The sequence below is a fragment of the Podarcis vaucheri genome (genome assembly GCF_965113315.1).
Source record: "Podarcis vaucheri genome assembly, chromosome: 2".
NCBI lineage: Eukaryota > Metazoa > Chordata > Lepidosauria > Squamata > Lacertidae > Podarcis > Podarcis vaucheri.
In genome coordinates this window covers 70052994-70078957 of record NC_138760.1, presented here as the reverse complement: position 1 = coordinate 70078957, position 25964 = coordinate 70052994, and the positions used below count along the sequence as shown (strand labels likewise).

Genomic DNA, 25964 nt, shown 5'->3' with positions numbered 1-25964 from the left:
TAGATGAATAGGTACTACTGTGGTGGGAAGGTAAATGGTGTTTTCGTGCGCTCTGGCTTCAGCCATGGTGTTTCGTTGCACCAGAAGCGGTTTCGTCATGCTAGCCACATGACCCAGAAAGCTGTCTGTGGACAAACGCCGGCTCCCTCAGTCTGAAGTGAGATGAGCGCAGCACCCCATAGTCACCTTTGACTGGACTTAACTGTCCAGGGGTCCTTTACCTTTTTTACCACTACAACCGCCTATTGTCAAGCTTTTCTTTCCAACCCTGAAGGCTAGAAACTTCATCATTATTTTTGAACAGAAGCTGGGAATCTCCCATCTAGTGTGCCCAAAGCACGGCTAATCACTCACGGGTGCCGTACTGACAGCATGTACGGTGACAAGGTAAGCAGCTAGCCCTGCAGGGAATCGCCCACTCAATGACTCATCTCCGCACTTACGTGTTCGGCCTTTTGGCAAATTATCTCGTCTCTTCCCCCCCCCCGCCCCCACCATCCCAAGCACACACAGTTTCCTTCAGAAAGCTGCAGTGTTGTTTCTTTCTTGGTATTTATGAGACTGTTTATCTGATTTCAAAGGAGCCAATTCTTATCTCGGAAGCGGCAAGGAAGGGGTTAAACGGGACAGCCCCGTAGACAGCATGGAGCCAAATAAAATACCAATCTGACAAAAGGGGGGTCGGGCGGGCTGGGAAACTAGAAAGAAAAACAGGAGTGGGAAAGGCACATGGAAGCAAAACTGAAATGGAATGGGGAATGGCTTTTGGGGGGGCCTGAGAAAGCGTATGCCCCTCTGTTGGGTGGCCAGGCCCTGGCTGAAGATGGTCGACTCTACACAGAGAGCCAGCCTTTGCTTCTTGCGGCTTTTTCTTCCCTAGCTTGGTTTGGAAGGATAGAGCGGCCATTGTCTCACCCAGGCCAGAGGAAGAAAAACAAAACACAGCGCTGGGAGATTCAGCGCCGCCTGGCCTAGTCCAAGGGCTTTCCGCGCAGAGGAGTCCACAACACAAGAGGCCTTCAGGAGACGTGTGAGGGCAACCATTAACACTGAGACCCCTTGCTTGCGTCCTGCGGATCGCAGGCCCCGTTAAAGTTAATGAGAGGTACCTACAAACATTTCCACAAGCCGAGAAGCGGGTGTTCGGTGAAAGTCCAGGGGAAGTGCTTCGAAGGCAGCAAAGTATTATTGCTTCATTTCCCCCCTGGGTAAATTTGTATGCATAGCTGTACAAAAATTGGAGGGAGGGAGGAGAAGAAAAGTTATAGCTGCTACTGTGCCTAACTTAGCTATATGGCCAGAAAGTGGGTAGCAAGGTCATGCCCACTGCAGTGCCATGGGGGAAAAGTTGTAGCCACCTCTCTCTTGCATGAAGCTTTTGGGCGTTGACTGGATGTCAGTATTCAGCTGCCTCATGGGTATCTACAGATCAGAACCAAAGCTGACAGGTGGGTCTCCTGTGAAAGGTGGAAAGTGTGTGGAACTGTGAGGAGACCATCTGGGCTGTGAGTCCTGGAAGACCTGCTCCCTGCCTTGCAGGCCTTTCCCACCTGGCCTGGGAGGGCAGGACTGACTCCAGCTACAAAAGGCTGTTGAGGTGGCCAGAGACCATCTTGACTGTCTCTTAACGCAGACCCAGGTCATGGAGCCTGAGCTTCCACTGCCACCGCCCACCATGAACCACCATTGGCAGCAACAGCAGCAGATAGGTTCTACAGCAGATAGGTTTTATTTTCTTATTACTTGTACTCTTTTAAATGTGCATTTTATATTTGACTTCCATTATTAATGTTTTCTTTTGAAATGTTTAAGATACTTTTTCGTTAATTTTGCTGCATTAAATGTGCATTCTGTAGTTGACCTTCTTTGTAATGTTTTATTTTTAAATCTTCTAAGGTAATATTTTAGTTTCTGGTTAATTATGCTCCTTTGAATATATACTTAATATTTGACTTCCTTCTGTAATGGCTTAGTCTGAATTGTTTTATTTGATGCTTTAATGTCGGTTGGCTTGTAATTTTTTTCTTTAAAACATGAAGCAGTACAGATATGAAATGGAAAACCCCCTGCATATTTATTTATTTTAATGAAAAAAAAAACTCTTTTAAAAAGACTCCAAGGAGATAGTAAAAGAGAGGAAAATTATCAGAAGACCACCCTTTTCATCAAATAAAGAGATCTATTGGCCTTGTTAAAAAAAATACAGGAGAACCAGAACATGCTGTGGGGAACCTGAGGCTCTTCATATGTTGGGCTCCCAATTCCCATCAGTCCCAGTCAACATGGCAAATGGACACGGGTGATGGCATTTGGAGTCCAGGAAAATCTGGAGAGCCAAAGGACCCCCTTGCCCTGGCCTGGAGAATTGCACATCCAATCTCTAGCATGAATCCGAAAGTTGTGATCAGTAAACAATATTCCTTGATCTTGAAAATGAAAGTTACTCATTTTAACTGGGAAAAGGATACATAGGAGAACATAACGTAAGATTTCATCTTGGGTAACTGAAAATGTTGCAAGGATTGCTGCCCTGGACTCCTATGGAAGGAAGTGGGGAATAGATGATAATAACAACAGCAACAACTGTCCCCCTCAAGAAAAGCTTTTATTTAAGGTTCACTTTTATTGGTGCATGACTTCCAACCGTCAGAAACAAAATTATAATCTCAGGGATGGCAAATGCTGAGATGTCAGGCTCTAGGAACATGTATACATTTTTTTAAAACACACACACACTGGAAATATTTTTTAAAACACATGTTATTCTCTTAGCTCCATGAGTACAACATACAGGTAATAACAGCTTGGATGGAGATCTTTAGATCAGAGAAACGGTGCATGTAACAAGATGGTAGTACTGATTCTCAGGTCTAGGAAACCGACCCTTCCGTTCTTCAAAGAGCCGGTGCCCATTCTGGGGATACTCCTTGATCCAGCTCTGTCACTGGAGCTATAGCTATAGCCAACAATTGCTATGTTCTACCTCTGTAGCGGGTGGCGCTGTGGGCAAAAGCCTCAGCGCCTAGGGCTTGCCGATCGAAAGGTCGGCGGTTCGAATCCCCGCGGCGGGGTGCGCTCCCGCTGCTCGGTCCCAGCGCCTGCCAACCTAGCAGTTCGAAAGCACCCCCGGGTGCAAGTAGATAAATAGGTACCGCTTACCAGCGGGAAGGTAAACGGCGTTCCGTGTGCTGCGCTGGCTCGCCAGATGCAGCTTTGTCACGCTGGCCACGTGACCCGGAAGTGTCTCCGGACAGCGCTGGCCCCCGGCCTATAGATGTGAGATGGGCGCACAAACCCCAGAGTCTGTCAAGACTGGCCCGTTCGGGCAGGGGTACCTTTACCTTTACCTTTACCTCTGTAGCCAGAGGCATCATGCCTCTGAATACCAATGACTGGGAATCACAGTTGCTGTTGTGCTTACGTTCAATTCGCAGGCTTCCCACAGGCACCTGGTTGGCTACTGTGGGAACAGGATGTTGGACTATATGGGCCATTGGCCTGATCCAGCAGCTGCTCCTTATGTTCTTTAGGAGGCTGAAGTGGCCTTGGCGGCATGGAATACCTTTTGCCTGTTTTAGGCTTGCCCATCATCTGGGTAAGGATAGCTTAGCAACATTGATCCATTCTCCGGTAACATTCCAGCTGGAGTACTATCATGCATTAGACATAGGTTTGCCTTTGAGGATCAAGACCTTGAGTTGAGGCCCTTTCCCTAGTATCATCAGTTCCTGAAGTATGCTATGCTCACACAAAGCTGAGGGCCTTTTCTGAGGTGGCACATCTTGACTTTGGGACATTCTCCCTATGCAGAAGATTGACTGGTGTCAACATCACAGGACTTCTCCACATCATCGTTTAGTGTGGATTAGTATCTGACTGTGCCTCCATTTATGTGGTGTTGTCCACACATCACTTTCTCAACTGCAATCTCGCTGTCCCCTCTCTCTCACACACACCCTGCCAAGACACTGATGTCTTGCTAACCTTGTGCACGCTGCAGCATCACATGCGTTAGAATCTGCCCATGTCCCCCTTTGTGAAGCTTTGTGTATACTTCCTGAAATGGAGCAGCTGTGGATACGTGTGTTTACTGTTAAACACTCAGATTTGTACATAAGCACACATTTGAGGCAAAACAGCAACACATATTCAATAAATTATCCTGGTAGTTTTTTGTTTTTGTTTTAAAGGGTGTGTGTGTGTGCCAATACCAGATTACATTAAGTCACTACTCCACTGCTTATTGAAACCTTAATTGATTTTGCTATCAACTTGTAAAAATATGCATTTGTTTTATTTGTTCCATTCACATTTATTTATTTATTTACACACACACACACACACACACACACACACACACACACACTGTTATTTGCCCTTTTTTGGTCTCTCTTTTAAATTCTTGTGTTTCTTTGCCACTGCCATTGGTGGCTGTGAACCTGTGATCCTCCAGCTGTTGGACTCAAACTCCCATTACCCCCAGTCAAATATGATGGTCCAGGAATATTTGGAAGCTGGCCATCTGTGGGCTACATTCCACATGTCTAATATACACTTTTCTTTTATCAGATACAAAAGAAAGTTTAACACGAAGCATCACTATTATGACTTAACCATAAAGCAACCTTTCAGAATGCTGTTTTCAGGACACACTGCACTGCTCACTTTAATACAGTGGTGCCTCGCAAGACGAAAAGAATCCGTTCCGTGATTCTCTTCGTCTAGCGTTTTTTTCGTCTTGCGAAGCAAGCCCATTGACGGATTAGCGGATTAGCGCTATTAGCACTATTAGCGGCTTTTAGCGGCTTATCGGATCAGCTGATAAGTGGCTTAGCGGCTTAGAAAAGGGGGGGGGAAGGAAAAAAACCCCGCAGGAACTCGCAAGACATTTTCGTCTTGCGAAGCAAGCCCATAGGAGATTCGTTTTGCGAAGCACCTCCAAAACGGAAAACTCTTTCGTCTAGCGAGTTTTCCGTCTTGCGGGGCACCACTGTATCTAAGAATAGGCTTTTGAACTTTTGCTAGAAATATGCCTCTAAAATAATCTTTCCCCTCCCCTTCACAATAACATCCCTGCCTATAGATATTTATTTGCACATTCATTTCTGTATATATATAAAACTCAGAAATGTGTGGATTACAACCAGCGGCAGATCTTGGTGTCTCAGATTTCAGTGGCACCCTGTGCCATGCCAAAACCCATCACAGTCCCCTGCCTCTCACCTTCTGTTAGATGTCAGAGTTGCAGTGCCTGCTGTGGTTCTCAGGAAGTTCTGTGCCTGGTGTGATCGAAGCAGTCATGCTCCCCTGGATAAGTCTTTGCTTACAACATACTACAGTCTTTGTAACTGCTAGCACATAAACTGCTAGCACTGACACTTAATGACAGGAAGGATACTTCAGAGTAACAAAATCTTCCTTTATTCCTCTGCTACAGGAGATGGAAAATAAGACGGGAGGACACAGTGGTAATTACTCCCAAAGTCTCTATGAACATATTCCCAGAGACTAAGGGACTTCATGTTCAGTATCATGACATGGGAATAAGGCTTTGAGCTGGTTTATACATGTGTTCATCACTTGCTTACTATAGCATCAAGAGAAATTAGCCACCACGTGTTTATCATCACAGGAGGGAATTTTTCGCTCACACAGCATTTTTTAAATAAGTGATGTTCTTTCACACATAGGAAGCTTACACTGAGCTCAGCTATTTGTTCGATAAGCTCAGCATTGTCAACTCCTCCTCCCTACAACAAAAGGCGGCTCTCCTTGGTCTGGGGCAGAAGCCTTTTACATCACCTGCTACCTGAGCCTTTTTAATGAAAATGCCAGGGCAGGGTTGAGGAATTTTTGTATCCAAGGCATGCGCTCTGTCACCAAGGTCCTCATTGAAACCAGCGAAGTGCATGCGTGGGGAAAGCAGCCTTTAGGGTGGCCACTTTGGGAAAGGTCCCCAGGCTCATTTTCTTTAGCCCACGGGGGATTGGCAGACAATGGGTTTCTCTATCAAGAAAGGGAAAGGTTTCAACCAATCATCATGCTTGAACTTCTAGATCAGTGGAATGAAGGCACTGGCCTTCTGGATTAGAGACATTAAGCCTGTGAGGCAGACAGCTTGCCAAAAGGGAGATTTTGTACACGTAGATGGGCAATTGTGTGCCAAGGTGGTTTGAAGCTGTGGCATATTTTCCTCCCTGTAACTTTGCTTACATTTTCTTAAGGAAGCGCCTGACAGTTCTTGTCATTTAAGGTGCCCCCCCCAGCCCTTTAGATGGCTCCTTCAGGGAGGGTAATTGGGCCATAATTTGTTTTTTATGTCAAGATGGCGTCAAAGATAAGGTGGATGTTTCAGAGTTTGGGGACTAAACAGACAGGAGAAATCCTGACCTGGGCCCGACCTCGAAATAATGGCCAAAAGCCCCAGTAAGTAACAGTTGCAGGTGAAAGATTTACAGCCAGTGAGGCCTTTGATCCTCACCCATCCTTCCAGTCTCTCAGGACCTTGGCCAGCTTTCATATAAAATAACTGCAATGTCTTAGCATTGCCTGCCCCTAGCCTTTCCCACATATGAGTCTACTGGAATCTCCAACCTAGACAGCCCATTCAGATCGAGTCTTCTGTGCTAGAGAGTCTTGTAACTCCTCTCTCGGCAGCCAAAAATGCTGTGAATTGATGAACTGATGGGAAAACACCCAGTAGGGCAAATCCTTCCTAGATAAAACACAAGTGAGACACCACATTGTTCTTTATAAAGGCATTATTATTAAGGCAGCATAGATTGGTTGATTGCAAATGGTTTAGAAAATGGTTTAGGGTCTACCAGTGCTGTTTGCTGGGTTTTGATGCTACTGATGGAAGGAGTTAATTGATGGATTTCCTATGCATACTCCTAAGGCTCTTCATGCAAGTCAAGTGATCCCTATTGAGCCCATGCTGACCAGTGCACCAATACATTTTTAGTTTCACTAAGGTCCATCTAACTCTGCTTAATGCTAACACAAACATGTCCCACAATACTGTAGGTAACCACAACAAATTGACATTGAGCTTGGCTGAGCTCACAAATGGCAACAAGGAGCACAGAAAGCCATATCACAAGTGGTCCATTCAAAATGTGTCATCATTGTGGAACCTGGTTATTCTTCACAAAGTAATCAGTATTTGACAAAGCAGCTATATCAGAAATGATGGAAATCATTTAATGTTATCATTAAAACAGTAGCAGAAGGAATAGTTTGGGTTTAAACAGTGCTGCTTCTGTACAATATATAGGAGGCATCCAGCTCAAATCTATGGCTCTATGATTTTTGAAAGATTAAGGTTAAAAACTATTTTGTCCTTTGAAATAAGCTTCTGTCTTTCTGCCTCATTTGCAGGGCATTTTATAATTTCTTTATCCTTTTAGTGAGTACATGGTTGAGATCACCATATCCTTGCAGTAGGATGTGTTTCTTTTTCCATTAAAAAGATGTCTTCTGTGGCCGTCCGTGCTGTTGCCCTGGTTTTTGACTAAGCTGCAGGCAACTGGGGATGTTGGCTACACAGCGCCCGAGATTGATGCCTTGCTGATTTTCTTGTTAATGGAAACTCAACCTTAGAGAAATCACACACAGACCTTTTTCTGCATTAACCTCACCATTTTTAAAAAAATAAAAAAATCAACTAATAAACAGCTGTTGGGAGTAGGGTAGGCAGCCTTCCTATCTTCCTGTGCTTATAGGAAAGCCTAGCTGGGGACATCTGTCTTGAGAGACAATGGCATGTGCCTCTTCTCTGGGGTGTACCTATATGGGTGATAATATTCCTCAAAGTTTAATCCATTTTCTATGTTCATTCCTCCTGTTCCTTTTAGTGCACCCTCATTTGTGCTGCTATAGAAACTGAATCTGTAGGAACATAATTAAAATACATGCTAGAAAGCAGCTTTAAAAACAAGTTTAAGAAAAGCTGGGAGGGGGCAGGGTGGTGGAAGACTTTCTAATAGCCTGGGAAGATCTCTAAACCTGTCTCCAAAAGCAATGGAGACGTAAACTCAACTCCAGCTCTTGAATTAGAAAAACTAATTAGTCATCCCTTCTTATGTACACTGGGTAAATATAAAATATAAGCCTCAGCTATTAGTATAAACTCAAGCCTGTTTGATAACAGATTGCCTATAAAATAAACCCTCAACCATTAAATCTCCATTCATGTTCTCCACTATCCTCCAATCTGCCCTTTATAACAGGGATGCTGAGAAAAATCAAAGCCTGGCTTTTATCAAACGTTATGGAAAGGGTGGAGAAACAACTCCTTCAGGGATCCAATCCAATGCGCATAGTGCCTTTCATTCTCAACCAGGCCATTTAAAAAAAGCCAGATTTTTTATGATATTCATATCCCTTAATACTGCATAATCCTACTTCCGGTATCTGACAAGCACTTCTATGGAAAGAGTCCTGTTTGTGACAGGAAAATGGCTGCAGTCCCTGTTAACAGCTGTGGAAAATGTTCCTTACCCAACCAGCAAAACACAGACCTGCGACTGAGAGGGGAGGGGAGGGGCACAAACACTGCCAAGGTTATAAGGCTGCAATACCAGCTGTGCTTGCTTAGATGATACTGCCCTCATATGGTGAAAAAGCATACAGGAGGGAAGTACACAGAATGATCACAGTCCAGTACTCAGATTACAATGCGCTAGTCTAGAGCAATGATGCAGAAGTCACTCAGTTCAGAGATCAGTGGTTTGAAAGCTACATGCCTTTGCCCCAAGAATCCCAAGAACCAAGCTATGAGCATTATAATGTAAAGCTCTCAGAAAACAATCCATTTATATAGTGGAAGCACAACAGCACACACTTGAACTATCCTTAGTGTGCTTTGTCCTTGGTGCCCCTTCTGCCAGCTTTAAGTGGATTCTTGAAGGCTCTTCTTGGTAACAATTTCTCAAAGGGTAGTTAAAATGGCTGATTACTAACATAATAACAGCAATAACCCAAAGAGAATAGAAGTGGTTTGGAACACCGAGTATAAATTTTAAAATGTGACAAGTTTACAAGGACAGACATTTCACTATACTTTATTTATGTATTTATTTTAAAAACAGAGCTCTGTGTTCTCTATAATGTTCAATGAATTCTTGCAACTGAAATGTGACCTATTCTGACTATATAGTTGTGACAAGATTTTCAAGCAGTGCTTCCTGTTCAAACTGGTCAACATAAACAAATTGCTATTTTGCCTGTCATAAGACTAAACTCAAATTTCAACATAAATTTCAGTTGATGCAGTGAAAATCTATAATATGTACTAAGACTGCTTTATCCTGGAATATATTAGTAGTCTATACACAAACACAATTATGCTATTTGATTTATGTTTGCATGCATCCTGCACTCCCTAAAAGCTGCTCAGGGCAGCTACAAATGGGCAGCTCTTGTTCTACGCCATACCTTTACCCATAGAACCATATAGGCTGAACCATATAGCGACTTATCCATATTCACAAAGTGAGCTTCTTGGCTGGCTGGGGCTTCAACACTGATCTCCTCAGTCTTAGTCACAACACTCTATCCACTACACCATTTACTACAGTGGTACCCCGCAAGACGAACACCTCGCAAGACGGAAAACCCGCTAGACGAAAGGGTTTTCTGTTTTGGAGGCACTTCGCAAAACGAATTTCCCTATGGGCTTGCTTCGCAAGACGAAAGCCCATAGGGAAATCTCCGGGACAGCGGGGAAGCGCAGCGCGTCTTCCCCACTGTCCTCAGACCTCCTCCGAAGGCTGGCGGTGGGGCGGAGAGACCTCCTCCCGCCGCCAGCCTTCGGAAGCCTGCTCCAAAGCCTGGCGGTGGGGCGGAAAGACCTCCTCCCGCCGCCAGCCTTCGGAAGGATGCTCCGAAGCCTGGCGGCGGGAGGAGGGCTCTCTGCCCCACCGCCAGCCTTTGGAAGGCTGCTCCGAAGGCTGGCGGTGGGGCGGAAAGCCCTTCTCCCCGCGCCAGCCTTCGGATGGCTGTCCTGAAGACTTGCGGTGGGAGGAGGGTTTTCCTTCCCACCGCCAACATTCAGAATGCTGTTCTGAATGTTGGCGGTGGGGAGGAAAAACCCTCCTCCCACCGCAAGCCCCGGGAACAGAGGAGAAGCGCTGTGCCCCTTCCCCTCTGTTCCCGTACCTGTCCTGAAGGCTTGCGGTGGGGAGAAAAGCCCTTCTCCGCACCGCCAGCCTGGCAAGCGGTTTCCATAGGAACGCATTAATTGATTTTCAATGCATTCCTATGGGAAACTGTGCTTCGTAAGACGAAAAACTCGCAAGAAGAAAAAACTTGCGGAACGAATTAATTTCGTCTTGCGAGGCACCACTGTATTTGTCATTGAGGGAAGCCATCTTTTTCCCTTGCACCACCAGACAACTGCTCTTCAGCCTGTCCATGGTATTTGCTTGCACTCGAAATTGTAAGTCAGTTGGCAGACATCATGAGGTACATAATATGATTTGCTTCCAAGCTTTCAGTTTTCAAAATATGGAATACTGGTAAGCAACTGGGTATGACCAGGTCAAGTACAAAATGTCTGAAGTTAAGAAAAGGTTTTTTGCTTTTTCTTCCCGCATGGGTGATGCAAGTGTCTTCGTATGCCCATCATTTGAGGATTTCAGCAAACATAGTATTAACACCTATAAATGAGTACATTTACAAGGAAAACGGCAACCAGCAAAACTGATCATTTATTAAAAATGCACCTCAGGCATTGACATCTTTGTCCAACAGCACAGAGTTTTAACTTACAGTGGAAGGAAGGATACACTATACATCTTAGAGAAAATAACTCTACAGTTTCACTGTAAGTCACAAGGTTGCTTTAAGAGTACACAGTTATTATTTCACAATGAAAGCTTGCCTAAAACATTTGGCATAAAGATCAGAACAAGACATTGAAGGCCCACCAGAATGAATGAAGGGGAAGGGATGTTGTTTTCCTCCAGTAAGCCTGTTATATGTCAAAGGGGTGTAAAACACAGATAAGCAGGTAAGTTGTCATGTTTTTCTAGTGTGTATCAGGACAAGAAAGGAGGGATGAAGGCAACGTAATAAAAGGCAAACTCCATAAGCTCATGTTTGAAAATTGTAAAAAAACCCAAAACTACACCTCAAAAACAACCAGCAGGAAAAAACTATTGCTAAGCATTTCATTGAAATTCTGAGTTTAAGGCATGAGCCCCTTCCCCTCCAGAAACATTTGAAATTCAACATCTAAGGTATTAATAAATGAGAATAGGTAAATTCTACAGAAGAGCAAGAATTATCCTGCACCACTATCACACTTTTAAGAAACAAACAAATCCAAGCACACCCTTAGATTCACAACTGAGCATGTGGGATATTACAAGTGAGGGAACACTGATGTTCTGCTTCATTATAGCAGGGCCCTTTAATCAATTGTTCCAGTACAGAGACACTTCTTTTAGGATAGCTCTCCTGAAGATTCATCAGTCCCTCATCTCAACATACAGGGCGAAGTGACACTAGTGCACTGAATACAACAGTCTGCCTTTTAAGTCTTAGCAACTTTATCAAAATGCTTTTTTCTAATATGCCAAGGGGTTCCATCTTATTTACATTAGAATTTATCAACACGAGGTAAAGTGCAAGGCTCCCAAACCCACCCACCCCCCACAAAAATTGCATTTGGCTAATATATAGTTATCACAAAATTTAAAATACTGTTTTAGTAAGTTCTCTCTCAAGACAAGTCACCAATTGCTGCATTTCTGGGATATATCTTGCTCATGGCTTTTCAAGTCTGCTTTCGAAAATCTGAAAAAATATCCTAGCCATGAGCTACTTTGGCTTTGCTGATGTTTACACAGATACGTTTACTGATAAAATATTTCAGGTGGCGGGGAAAAAAAGGTTTGATTGAATTAGTCTATGAATCTAAGACTTGGGAGTTCTGCAAGAACAACTGCAGGACTTAACTTTTGAATCATATTTCATGATATGCCTTGCAAGACAAAATCTGAAATTTAGTGCAGGAGTTTGATATGCAAAATTTATATTGCAGAAACACACTTGGACTTGCTTGATTTAGTTTCTGACTATTTAATCAACTGCACAATGTATTCATAAAAGTGTCATTCCAGTGCTATAATTGCCATTGCACATTCCCCATCACTTTGCTCTTTCCTTCATTCAATTCAAGGGATGAACAAAAATCCTTGCACTACTACAACTACAACAACTAATGCACAGAGGACCACCACATTTGATGGTTAACTTCATTATAGAAGATGTGCCACATTAAGTTCTTTGGCTCTGATGCAAAGCCCATTAAAACAAAGATGGCCCTTCTGCTAGCTTTAAGTGGGTTCTTGAATGAGTTTGAAGGTTTCAAACAGATCTTCTTGCTTGGAGTTAAGTTTCATTCAGTATAGCTGTGGTCAGCAATATAATCTCCCACACCTAATCTTAAACGTGTGAACTGTCACACCCAAGCCACAGTTTGTAGCTGACTAGCTTAAACCCCATGTAAACCATATAGTTGACAAGAATCAAGATAAAATGCAACCCACCAGTTTGTATGAACGAACATGTCAATGTGACTACGTTCTCACATATTCTATTAATTTTCGAATATCCTTCACATCCTTTGAAGCTCAAAAATGCTGATGAAGGTTTTATTAAAACCACAAGGAATTTGATAATTTCCTTAAATGGCACGCAGCATAATCTGCCATTACATTAAACAACTGCATTATGGCGGTTTTGGTGATTCTACACTAGATGTTCAAGAATCACAGGCTTCTCCCTGAATATAGATATTGCTGTGAGCTGGATTCCTTTCTAGCATGACAAGCCATGAAAATGGCTTATTTTGTCTGCCATGACATTTGTTCAACCCTTGTTGGTCTAGCTGAAAATAAGGCATATAGAGATGTCTCTAAACTACAACAGGACTCAACAATTATGATATCAGCAATTGCTGATCTGCTTGTATAATGAATAACAATTACATTTTACACCAATTAATTTATTTGGGGAAATGATTTCCTTGATTTGATTTCCAAAGCCATGCCTAAAGGGGTAGCACCTGCATTTTTCCATAGTCATTTTGAAGCTGGCTGCTGAAACCCTGCAGTTATTTATTTACAAAAATTGAGACCTAACACTAAAAAATGTACATTTTTGGTCTAGAAGTGAGGCATACAGTGTGTCTCTTTGTTGACCATGGCAAAATTCCTCTAACTGCAAACACGAATATTCTGAAGATAAATCAAAAACTATGTCCTCAAGCTTCTGCTTATAAAGATTAATTGTGTTCTGGTGGTCAGTTCAATTCACTTTTCCCAGTGAAAAGAGAAGTGGCACTTTGTGTATCTGTTGGAAGTACATGTTAAATTGACATACCCTTTGCCGAAGCTGCCTGAAAATAACCACATTTAATGGTGGTATCCAATTAATTGACAGAATATGTATTCATGACGCATATCCATTGTTTCTTGAGCATCTATTTGCAACAGAAACAAACCATTGCAAATGAGTGTTGCATCTTTGAGACCAATTTTAGTTTTTTCATGCGCTTTGTCAGATTGAAAAGTATTTAAAAAGATAAGGCTGCATTGAACAACAAATAAATGTAAGGCTGAATTAAGCAGTATCTTTCCACACAGTTAATCACCATAGCATAACATGAGTTTGGGGTAGGGGAGGATGCCAAAATACTCTTGAATGCTTGCCTATCACCTTATCCTCTGAGAAATTATCTTTGGAATAGATTTTCGGCATCTTGCACCGTACACTCACCTCTTACTTCAATACAAGACTGATGGATTTCAGAGGTGCTTAAATCTGTGCTTTTATAAAACAAATTCAAGGACTAGAGCAGCACAGGGCTGATATGATGCTCATAGTCTCCAAGTTGAATGTGGGAAAAAATTTGAAAACTACAAGAAACAGTGTGTTACAACTCTGACCTTCGGTAAAGTCTTACTTTAGACCAGGCAAGATGTAACTTACTAAGCAAAATACAGTTCACCATTCATGTTAAGCAGTCCATCAAGAGGTCAATAATCTGTATATGTTGTTGGCCAGGACATAAGACGTTAGATACCTGCAAGCCAAAGGTAGCAGGCCACAAGTTGTTGACTTATTTTAGACCATAGTGTTGCCTCCTCCACAGAAGTGCATAAGGAGTTCTGGATTGGATAAAAGGTGAAGAGCAACATGAAATTTAAACAATGGTAACTTTGTCACTGCACATTTCAGGTGGCTGCATGTAGGAGAGAGAAGTGGATTGGCACTAATTCTCATTTCCAAAAATTAGAGTGAGCAGACATCATAACTGCTGACATCATAACTGATGTTTTGCATTGTGTGCATTCAAATGTCAAAGCATCAGATAGGCTAATGGATATCTGCCTAACCAAGATCAGATTAGGTCTATAACTGAATATTTGGTTACAGATCTGGGCTGCACTCCTACACTCATTTTTCTGGAAGTAGACCAGTGGAACTGAATGGGGCTTACTTCTGAGTAGATATATATAAAATTGTGCTGTTAATCTGGTGCTTTAAATATTGATCAATGGCCCACAGTAACTTAAATAAAGCCATTTTTAGTATGGTGAAAAAATAGAATTAAATTTGTGCACTGCACTTTGCAAGAGCATTGGATAGCATGTCTAAATTCTAACAGCTCTCAATTAAATGATGCTTTTTAAAAAAACAACAACACCTGAACATTTAACATTTTAACTTTTGTGAATTCACAAAATAGAAGTTCCAGTAGCAAATAAGCAGAGTTGGACAGTTTTAGTATTCTATTAAGACCATATACATACAAAAAGGCGAGGTTTAAAAACTTCTAGCACCCATACATATTTTGTCTCAAAGCAAGTAATCCTGTATTAAATACAAGTGGTGACCACACTTAAAAACAGGAACCCCAGACCAAGATTTTTGAATCAAAATTCCAGTGTCATGCCTGACCTGGACCAAGTAAGTCCTAGAGCCCTATATGGATATGGTATGATCCAGATAAAGAATGATGAACTCATATCACATGCTGATAATCAAGAGATTAATTTTAATCCTGTGGACAGGCATTATATTTGTCTTCTTGATTTTTCCTGTGATCTCCATCCCTTCAGTCAAGTAACAGGCTTTGAAAATTCTGGAATCATCACATATATTCATGCATTCTAATATTCTGGACCAAAAGTTTTCTGTATAATTTTTAGTTTGCACTTTAATTTACAAAAATGTTAACTCTTTTGTATTCATAATGCACCCGATGCTTCTTCAAATTCACATATGATTGTGTCCAAAACCTGCCTGATCTTCATTCAAGTTTGCTACTTTCTGACTTCTGATCCAACCTACTCTTGTTACTCTTTACCATGTATATGAAGTATGCAAGTGTCTCTTTCTCATTCACTGGGATGTTCCTGAAGTGACGGCTGACAGTCTGAAAGGACAAGAAAATTAGAAAGTTTTGTAATATGGAGCTAGCACATGGTCTGTAGCAGGGATGGAGAACATGCAGTCATCTAGAAGTTGTTCAACTCCCATAAGCCAGGACAATAGTCGGGGATCATGGGGTTATAGTCCAACATCTGGACTTCATCTGGACCACATGCTCCCTATCCCTTGGCTGTGGTTTAGTCACAGATGGCTCTCCAAGGTCTATTGCATGTTGAATGTGCTTGAAATTTCTTTTCATCTCAATATTTCATGGAACGCTAAGGAGAAACGACAGTGGATATTTCCTATGACATGCAAAGCAGAAAATGAACCTATAGTACACCTTGCAGAAGCTCCTGAGAAACATAATGACCTGAAGTATAAAACAGAGATTGCCCACTTGAACAATTATAGATGTCAGTTGATAAATCATACAAAACTTCAAGCCTGGTTGATAGCTTGGTGTTTGTGAGAGGTGGGTATTGGTTTGTACTTTGTATTTTGGGATCTCATTTTGTATTTTGATGTTGTGAATTGCCCCTGTGATCTTCAGATGAAGGGCGGTGTACAATTTTATTAATAATGATAATGATAATAATGTTTGGTGTTGGTAAAAAAATCATGGCCTGGAAGAAAAGCATAATTGCCTTAAACGAACATGTGCTTTTGCCCACAGTTCCCTCAAGTTTCTTTTTAATGGACCTGTAATTTAGGTACTGGCCAACACTTTCAAGAACTGAATCAAATCCTCAGTTTGTTAACTGTCAATGCTCCTGTGCCAGGCAAAAGACACAGACATAGGCAAAAGTAAATTAAGAACAAACCTCAACTTACCATCACATTTTGTTAGTAAATAAACCATAAACACTGGTTCATATGTCATGGCAGACCAGCCTTTAGACTGTTCCCTTTGTTCAGGAAAGCAAGGAGCAGTGGGGGAGCATCACAAGGACTTGAGCAATGTGCTGTGCACAGGCATGCTACTCTTTCATATTAAACCATAGTTTAATTTAAACTATGGATTAATATGACATGTGACTGATGCAACATATGTAAACAAGAGAATGTTATTTGGTGGTGGTTTTTCCCTCTCAAAAAACTTGAACAATAAGAGAAGAAAATCAGCTTAATTTATTAGCTGAAGCATTTCAGGTCCTTTCACATTTTACCCTTTGAGAAGTGCTAAGTATACAACTGAAGGCAGTGGTGCCATACTGACAATGTGTAGCTACCATAAGTAGCTACAATTACAAGACAGTATTACTATAATAAAAATAAATAAGTTTGGTTGTGGTGGGTAAGCACGGTTCATATAATGAAAGCACAGAAGCTTGCTAGCCAACTTACTTCTGCCAGCTGAGCTTTATTCAGGCCAGGTCTGGTTTGCAACTTGTAATGCCTTTTATAACGACGCAGTGTGTTTACCTGAAGTTGAAACAAGTCGACCTGCAAAAAAGATGGCATGACTGACAATTGAAAGGTATAGTCTTTTTAAAAATATGCATCTACTCTAAGAAGAAATCTGTAAGAAACATCACCTGTTTTAAGGCAATGAATTCCTGTTCAAGATACACAAAACAGGTAACTAGCATATAAATAGTGGGACACCAACAGCTCTGCAAGCACCTTACTTCCCTGTACTTTCAACAGAATGGTCTCTCCATTTTGTATGCGCTCTCTGGATTGTAGCCACCATATTGGTGAAGTGATGTGAATACACTATCCCAGTCATTTCTTTGGTGATACAGCAGGGTCACATTAGACTATTCTTATTTGCCCTCTTAAAAGATTAAGGCTTGGATCTAGAGTTCCTGTGAGAGGGCAAGCCAGAGGTCAGTGGTAGAGCACATGCTTTGCACACAGACAACCATGCATTTCATCTCCAGTATCACCAGATTGTTCTGGGAGCGATTTTTGTCTGAAACCCTGGAGAACCACTGTAAGTCAGAATGGACAATGCTAAGTCAGGTGAACCAATAGTCTCAGTGTAAGGCAGCTGCCATGGTTTCTAACTTGCTTATAGGCCGCTGGAGGGAGGGAGATAAATTTTCACCAGTTACCCTTCTCACCTGCAGGTCCCATGATTCAGAGTGTTGGGGGACCGTTCAGATAAATATGGGTGGTGGTAGTGTAAAATTGGTGAAAATCTCTTCCTCCTGCAGGAGCCTCTATTCCACAATAGTCTATTCCGCAAATGGAAGAAGCCCTTCAACTCACTGAGGGGAACTCTAGATGCAACCCTATATCCTTATTTAACTTTCATTCAAAGTTAATACAATGTGATGTTCAAACAATCCCTAGCACTTCTTTTATTGATATGCTGCTATGTACAGGTGAATGCCTTCTGTGCCAACTTTTAAATGCCTGTTGGAAACTTTTCTATTCCGTCAGGTTTATGTAGGCAATTAAGAGTGCACCCCCCAAGATGGGCCACTGATTTTTTTAAAATTCCTTTTGTTTTTAACTTGCTTTTAACTTTATATTATTTATTGTCTGGTTTTATGTTTTTTATATTGCTGTAAAATGCTGTGGAATATTTTTATGATACAGGATAGAAATGTTTTTATAACTAACTAACTAAAGGCGGGGTTGTCGGGCTGGTGTCCTGGTAAGATTACAGAGGAGTCCATCTAAGCCACCACTCCCTAGCATATTTCTTGCTAATGTGAGATCTCTTGCCAACAAGATGGATGAATTGAGGCTGCAGGCAGCAAAGAATAGCCTTGTAAAAGACTGCTGCGTTTTATTTGTCATTGAGACATGGCTTCAACCGTCCATACCAGACACAGTAATTCAGTTGGAAGGCTGTGCGGTACATCGTCAGGATCGAGGAATGGACTTCGGAAAAACCAAAGGAGGGGGGCTGTGTGTATATGTGAACAAATGCTGGTCCAATAATTCTAAGATTGTGGGCAGTCACTGTTCACTGGATTTGGAATATGTGGCTGTTAAATGCAGACCAGCCTATCTCCCTAGGGAGTTCACAGCTGTTATGCTAACTGGCGTGTACGTGCCACCAGATGCCAATGCCAACTTGGCTTTGGGATGCCTGCAGAGCCTTATCAGCAGTCAGCAAGACAAGTACCCTGAAGCTGTGCACATCATTGCGGGAGATTTCAACCATGTTGAACTCAAAACAGTGCTTCCAACGCTCTATCAGCATGTGAAATGCCCCACAAGAGGGGATAAGACACTGGATAAAGTTTATTCGAATGTAAATCACGGCTATAGGGCTTTACAGCTGCCACACTTGGGCCAGTCCGACCATATGTCTCTGTTCCTGGTGCCAGCATATATCCCACTCAGGAAACGGGCTCCTACAATATTAAAATCTGTTAAAATCTGGCCTGAAGGTGCTATTCACCAGCTGCAGGACTGTTTTGAGAGAACCAATTGGGATATTTTCGATCGTTCGGACCTGGAGGAGTACACGGCGGCAGTACTGTGCTATATCAATCACTGCACAGACACTGTCACAGTAAATAAATCCATCCGGTTTTATCCCAATCAAAAACCCTGGATGAATGGAGAGGTCCAGTGCCTGCTGCGGGAAAGGAACAGGGCTTTCAGGTCGGGCGAGGTGCAGCTTTACAGTGTGGCAAGAGCAAACTTGAAGAGGGGTATTCGACGGGCAAAACTGGATTATAGGCAGAGGATTGAGGATAATTTAAGAAGCAACAACATAAGACAGATGTGGCAGGGGATTCAGCATATTACCAACTACAAACCTAACCTTGGCGCTGTCGGCGGTGACCCTTTGCTGGCGGAGGAGCTTAACCTCTTCTTTGCTCGCTTCGAGAAGGAGCCACCTGAGACGCCGGTATTACAGCCACCAGCCCATAGGGGCCCCTCATTCACTGTAGAGGAGCATGAGGTGAGACAAGTATTGAGGATGGTGAATCCGAGGAAGGCGGCTGGACCTGATGGCATCACTGGAAAGGTGTTGAAGGGTTGTGCGGATCAGCTGGCGAGGGTCTTTACTAAGATCTTCAATAAGTCCTTACACCAGTCTATTGTCCCACCCTGCCTGAAGTCGTCAACTATTGTCCCTCTGCCTAAAAAATCCACAATCAGTAGTTTGAATGACTACAGACCAGTTGCACTGACTCCAATCATCATGAAGTGTTTTGAGAAACTGGTGCGCCGTCATATTATTTCCTGTCTTCCATCAACTTTTGACAACTACCAGTTTGCATACAGGGCAAATAGATCCACAGAAGACGCTATCACCACCACTCTCCATGCTGCTCTGTCCCATCTGGAGCGGCCGGGGAATTATGTGAGGCTGCTGTTTGTGGATTTTAGCTCTGCTTTTAACACTATCCTCCCCCATAGACTGGTGTCCAAGCTAGAGACGATTGGACTCCCCAACTCCACCTGTCTCTGGGTTTTGGATTTTTTGTCAGAACGTTCTCAGAGGGTTAGAGTAGGGTCACATGTGTCCACAGCCCTTAGCCTTAACACTGGCTCACCACAGGGTTGCGTGTTGAGTCCCCTGCTCTATGCTCTCTATACGTATGACTGTACAGCCATCTACTCCAGCAACAAAATCATCAAGTTTGCTGATGATACTACGGTGGTGGGGCTCATTTCAGGAGGGGATGAGTCCGCCTATCGGGACGAGGTGGAGCGGCTCTGTGTTTGGTGTGGAGAGAACAATCTGGCTCTCAATATGGCTAAGACCAAGGAATTGGTGGTGGATTACAGGAAAAAAAAGGCGGACATTCAGCCCTTGTATATTAACGGGGAACGGGTGGAGAGGGTGGCGGAATTCAGGTTTTTGGGAGTGACTATGGATCAGGGCATGACTTGGAGCGCAAATACCACTGCTCTGGTGAAGAAGGCCCAGCAGAGAATTTATTTCCTCAGACTTTTAAAAAAGAACAATCTGAGTGAGAGACTGCTGGTGTCCTTCTACCGAGGCTCCATAGAGAGCATACTTACATACTGTATTTGTGCTTGGTTCTCCAGTTGTACAGCTAGGGAGAGGAAGGTGCTCCAGAAGGTCATAACCACAGCCCAAAGGATTATTGGTCACCCTCTCCCACCTTTGGAAGAACTGTACGGTTCCCGTTGCCTTAGGAAAGCAAACAACATCCTGCAGGATCCATCTCACCCGGGATACAGTCTGTTTGCACTACTGCCTTCTGGCAGGAGGTATAGAAACATCAAGTCTAGGACAAATAGACTGAAAAACAGTTTCTATCCAAGAGCTGTGGCCTTTTTGAATGCTGTAACTCGCTAGTGAGACCTGGGAGTTTGATGGGTGTGGGTGTGGGTGTGGTTGGAAGGTGGTTTGTTTGGTTGTTGCTGTTGTTTTGCTTTTGTTGTTTTTAAGGGTTGGCATCCAATTTCGTTGCACTTGTGCAATGTTGCACTAGTGTAATGACAATAAAGAATCTATCTATCTATCTATCTATCTATCTATCTATCTATCTATCTAACTAAATAAAATATAGTCTGTTGAAGAAGTTGCATTTTTAATTGTGTTTCAATCATAATTTGAGAAGTACAAAAACCACCATAACTTATGAAAGTCTATGTCACAAAGAGCAGGCTTTTCAAGCACTAAGTAAAAATCAGAAAGCATATCTCTTATCCAGATCTTTCCCTTCTGTAAACAAGTTTGTCACTTGCTTATTTATTATTTATTTAAGCCTTTTATACCTTACCTTATATCTTGCCCAAAAGGCTCTAAGAGTGACCTAAAAAAATAAGTACCAAGATGGTCCTTACCTTTAGGCTCGTAGTCTAAAAATGCATGACACACAAGGGAAAGGGAAAAGCAAGCTCAAGCACAAGTTATAGTCCTTATAATGTAGTGGCTGTTCTGTCTATGCTGATTAGCGCTGTCTAAAAGAGTAGCCACTTTTGACCCATGTCAGTTCTGGCTGTCTTGCCCTACCCCCTCAGTTCTATTCTAGGAGCAGACCTGGTGACAGTATCCGGGCCAGAACAACTCCTGACACATAGGTCTTTCCTGAGATAGCTGATCAGATGAGTTAAAATCACCACAGTAGGGGATATGATAGTAAAATGTGAAGGACAGTTTCTTTATAAAGTAGTACAAAAGTACACTAAATTTTGCAGGAAAGCAGGTTAGTTGTGTATAGCCTACAAGAGCTCTGTTTTCCCTAAAAGCAACCTGTTCTTACAAATTAAATTTCGGAAAATTAATTTTCCTAAACGATAAGAGGCTGTTGGAGGTGAAGGCACAGGGATTATAACCTTACTTATTTACTATGTAACCTTCAGGCTGTAGATCAGAAGTGAGGACCCTCACATCTGGTGGTCAAATGTGGCCCTTCATGTCTTTTGGGATTATTTCCAGACCACAACCCTTCCTACTCCATACTCTATCCCCAGGCTACATTGTGGCTCTGCCCCCTCATCAAATGCTTTTAACTGACTGGAATGTGTCCTTGAAGTGTACCTTTTGCTTGCCTGGATGGAAGATAGAGAGGTGTGGGGTGTGGCTGCAGAAGCCTTGGAATTACACTTGTTGCACCATCCACCCACTACTGGTATGTGGCCTGCAGAAGGTTGTTCATGAGAAACTTCAACCCTCAGGTTGAAAACGGTCCCCCATGAGGTTGACCAAAATGAATGAAAATACAATCAGGGTCAAACAGAAATTGCAACAATCTCCAATTTAATTATGCTACATACCTCTGGGACATCAATCTCATGCTCTGGAGAGTCTCCCCCATCATCACTGGTCTTCCTCTTTCTTTTATTTCGAACACTCTGAATGAAGTTCTTGTGGAAATCACATATATACAGATGTCCTACCTAACAATTAAAATAAAAAAAATCATGCAGTGAAATAGTACAGTGGTCACAATATAGCGGAGTGGAAGATTACATTGAAGAAGTTACATTTAATTAAGCTGCAAAATATCACTAGCACAGACTTGGACTTTCTTGGGGGGGGGGTTGTTTATCTATTAACCTGCAGGCTGCTGAGAGGCAGAATACCAGCAACCCACTTAAATATCATGGGGGCCTACTCCACCCTTTCTCCAACCCTGATATATTGAGGGGCAAAGGTAGTTCATTTAAAAATAAGTCATTTGTGGTTTATGGCAGGCTGCTGCAGTAGTGCTAACAGCAGTCCACACCAAGGAAACAGTTCTCCACTCATTCCTACCCACATGCTTTCCCATTGCCAGAAAGGGAAGCAGTTCCTCCAATAAGGACTTGCAGAGGTAAATAAGCTGAAGTCTGGGAAACTGAAGTTGTGGCTTAGAACTTGGAGCTGCACATGGAGCAGGTGAATTCATTCCTCCCTTCTATAGTTTCAGAATGGGACTTGGCATTCCAGAACCCCGAAAGATGAGCTGAGAAATTATTTGAAAGTATTTATTGAGCATTAGTTCCTAGTTTGGGACAGTGCATAATTGTCTACAAATCAGCTTGCAAAAGAAAAAGATCCAAGTCTGTTGGAAGTTGGTAAGTTACATAACAGGGCACCAAGTATAGTGAGGGTTTATTATGATTTGAAATATAAAGGTAAATTTATACCAGACTTACTTCTGTATAACTTACTTATTTTTTAGTCTGACAGCATATCAGTTACCTATTAGGCCTATAGCTGCTCCATGCATGTACAGGGCAGGGACAAAGAGGCAGTAAATTTCATTAACCACAATTTGAGACTTGAGGACTATTTCATTGTCTCCAGAGCATTACAGTTATCATTCTAGTGAGTAGGCATCTGATAACATCCATGAAAGCTTACACTACAGTTCCACAGGACTCTTATGCGTTTGCTGTAACATATTAAAGTTTTTTGTTACTTCAGGGTTGGAGATTTAACAGGTTTTTAAAACCAGCGCTTTCAAGGCAACAGTCTGAAATCTGCAGAGGCACATCAGTCAATTAAAAATACTGTACATACAACAGCTCCCAGCAGTAATGCCACACAGTGTCAATAACAAACAGTAATACTGTATAGCCTTTGACAAAGAAGTGGATGTTTTATTGGTTCCTCAAACTGCCACTGATAAATGTCCTCTATATACCAGTGCTATATATTTACATAGCATTATAGACACCTCCACCCTTGCTCTTAAAAGCTCAGAACTGGTTATAACTTTTTACCTCGACCAGACATGATGCTGCCTTCCCTAATCTGCAATGTGTTGTGAACTTTGTGCAATTAATATCACTCTATCATGAGATTAAAGTGTATTTCCACTCTGAATTAAGTTGGCTAATTGTTGCTCCCATTTCTATTATATTTGTATGTATGATCTCTCTCTCTCTCTCTTTTACTCAGCATAACTTTATAAAGCTAGACTGGACAAAAATATAGTATGCAGTTAGAGACCAAATAAGATGTTGTAGACTCTCTTCCTATAACAAAAAAGAAGCAAAATCTTTATCTACGTGGGTTTCCACTCTAGAAACATAAGACATAAGTACTGTAGAGGCAACATGCTCTCATTTCAACTATTTTTTTAAAAACCAGTTATAGTTATTATAAGTTACAGTGAATGCAGTTTGTGTACTGCTAAAGCACTGCTCATCTCCAACGATGGGCGGCCTGAAAACTGCAACCAAAAGCCTCCACAAACCTTTCGCAGCTTTTGCTGCAGCAGCTAGCTATTAGATCAACACCAACAACATCTGAGATTATTCTCAGGAAAGGGCAAACACAGAGAAATGCAGCACATCGAGGCAATCCCACCCCTCACCCCAGCACAACTCACGCTTTTGTCAGTATCCAGCTTCAGCTTTTTCTGGGAGATGCTCTTCTGGATCCTCTTGCTGAAGGAGGCATTGCCAGCCGGGCGGACGCAGCGGTCCCCGTCGTCGATAAGGCAGCAACTCTGTCCGTAGAAAGGGGTGGTGGGAGGCCCATCCCGACTGTCTTCCTCAGTGCTGAAACCATTCATCGCAGCCTTCCCCCAGCCCCGCGGAGAGAAAGCGAAGGCAGGCGGCCAGAGACCCTCCCCGCCTCTGGGCTACTTCGCCCGGGTTTTGCGAAGCCCCCCCCCGCCTCCTTCTGGCCTATCCGACCCTGTGCTTATCCACCTGCCTTAAAGGGACATTGCAAAGCAGGCTGTCAGCAGGACACTTCCTCCCCGCGCCCCTTTTACAGCCTTTCTCAGCTCCCCCCCCCCAGGAAACCTCCACCTTTTCCTCTCTCTCCCCCCCTCCCCCCACGTCGAGTGTGTCACACCGCGAGGGACCTACAAAAACCGTCTGTGGGGCAGCCGCCCCTCTCCCCGCTCTTTTACGAAACTCGCTCTCTTTCCATCCTCGGACCACAAACGCCCTTTCCGACCACACCGCACCCCCCAACCCCCCTTCGTCCTCCCCGGGACTCTGCCCCGCCGCCCCTGAGGGGGACACTCGCCTCCGCCCTCCCTCCACCGGCCTCTTCCTCACGGCCTCTCAGAGAGCAACTCCTGACAGGCGACCCCCTCCCTCCCTTGGCAACAACAGAAGCGGGCGCCGCTCAAGCTCCCTTCACTCGGAGACACCCCCCCCCCGCTGTCGGCAGCCTCGTGAGGTGGAGGTGGCCGTTGCTGCCGGACCTCCGCCGCCCGAGCAGGGAGAGCCGGACCTCCCCCGCCTTCCCGAGGGAGCCAGCGACTGACTGCTCTCTGCTCTCTTCGCCTTCGCTTTACTCTCTCTCTCTCACACACACACAAAAACCTGCCCGCTCCGCCTCCTCCACCTTAGCCGGAAGTCCCGTCTCCCAGCAGCCATTGGTTGCTCGAGTGCGGAAGGCCGGGAACTGTGCCGCCGCACGCACGGCCTATTGGCCGGAGCGGCTGTCCGTCTGCGGCGATAGGCTGTTTCCTGCGATGGGGGCGGTTGCTAGGAGAGTGTTTGAAGTCCGCACATAGAATGAAAGCGGAGGGGAGGGGAGAGAGGGAGGCTGGCAGGGCGGAGGGAGGAAGTTTCGGATGCAGCTCCGAAACCTGTTTTACATGCAGAGCGAGGGGGGGGGGGCAACTTACATCAGAGTAAACACGCTTAAGGTTGCGCTGCTTAAGACCTAACCCGAAAAAGGAGCGCCTTGCAACAATTTAAAAAGCGGGTGGACTGCATTGGGTGGATTTAATATTGTACATAAATACACTTGGTTGAATGGGACCCTGAGAGTCATCTCGTCCAGGCATAGGCAAACTCCGGCCCTCCAGATGTTTGGGACTCCAATTCCCATCACCCCTGACCACTGGGCCTGTTAGCTAGGGATGATGGGAATTGTAGTGCCAAACATCTGGAGGGCCGGAGTTTGCCTATCCTTGATCTAGTCCAACCCTGGGCAGCGCAGGAGTCTGCGTTAAACCTGTCTCTGTCTTTCACAGGCACCACAGCGCTCTTTGTCAATACTAAAACAAGACACGGATTATTTCTATCCCCTCTTCTGGATGCTCGGATCTGTCGCAGCTGGCGAGAAAGGCAAGTCGGAAAAGGAACGGAGTTGAGGCGGCGCGAGTGGGATGGATCCGAGAGACCCTGGTAAGGAAAAGACGACGACTAGGTGGGTGGAAAGGGCG

At 43.5% G+C, this 25964-nt stretch overlaps 1 protein-coding gene and 1 long non-coding RNA gene across 3 annotated transcripts; one reads left to right on the top strand and one right to left on the bottom strand.

Moving 5' to 3' along the window:
* The first annotated feature begins 10356 nt into the window (after positions 1–10356).
* LOC309526124 lies at positions 10357–14167 on the top strand. The gene is made up of 2 exons (XR_014216680.1): positions 10357–13944; positions 13981–14167. It is a non-coding gene; the product is annotated as an uncharacterized lncRNA (long non-coding RNA).
* Positions 14168–14781: 614 nt separating this feature from the next.
* Positions 14782–24495, bottom strand: SAP30L (SAP30 like). Of its 2 annotated transcripts, none has more exons than XM_082212031.1 (4): positions 24162–24495; positions 22117–22239; positions 16795–16893; positions 14782–15451 (listed from the first exon to the last, which is right to left on the bottom strand). In XM_082212031.1, the coding sequence occupies exons 1-4, from the start codon at positions 24345–24347 to the stop codon at positions 15326–15328; spliced, it is 534 nt and encodes a 177-aa protein (XP_082068157.1). In that variant the 5' UTR covers positions 24348–24495; the 3' UTR covers positions 14782–15325. The 2 variants fall into 2 exon arrangements, with proteins under 2 accessions (XP_082068157.1, XP_082068158.1); XM_082212032.1 differs by having other exon boundaries at positions 16873–16893.
* Between the last annotated feature and the right edge of the window lie 1469 nt (positions 24496–25964).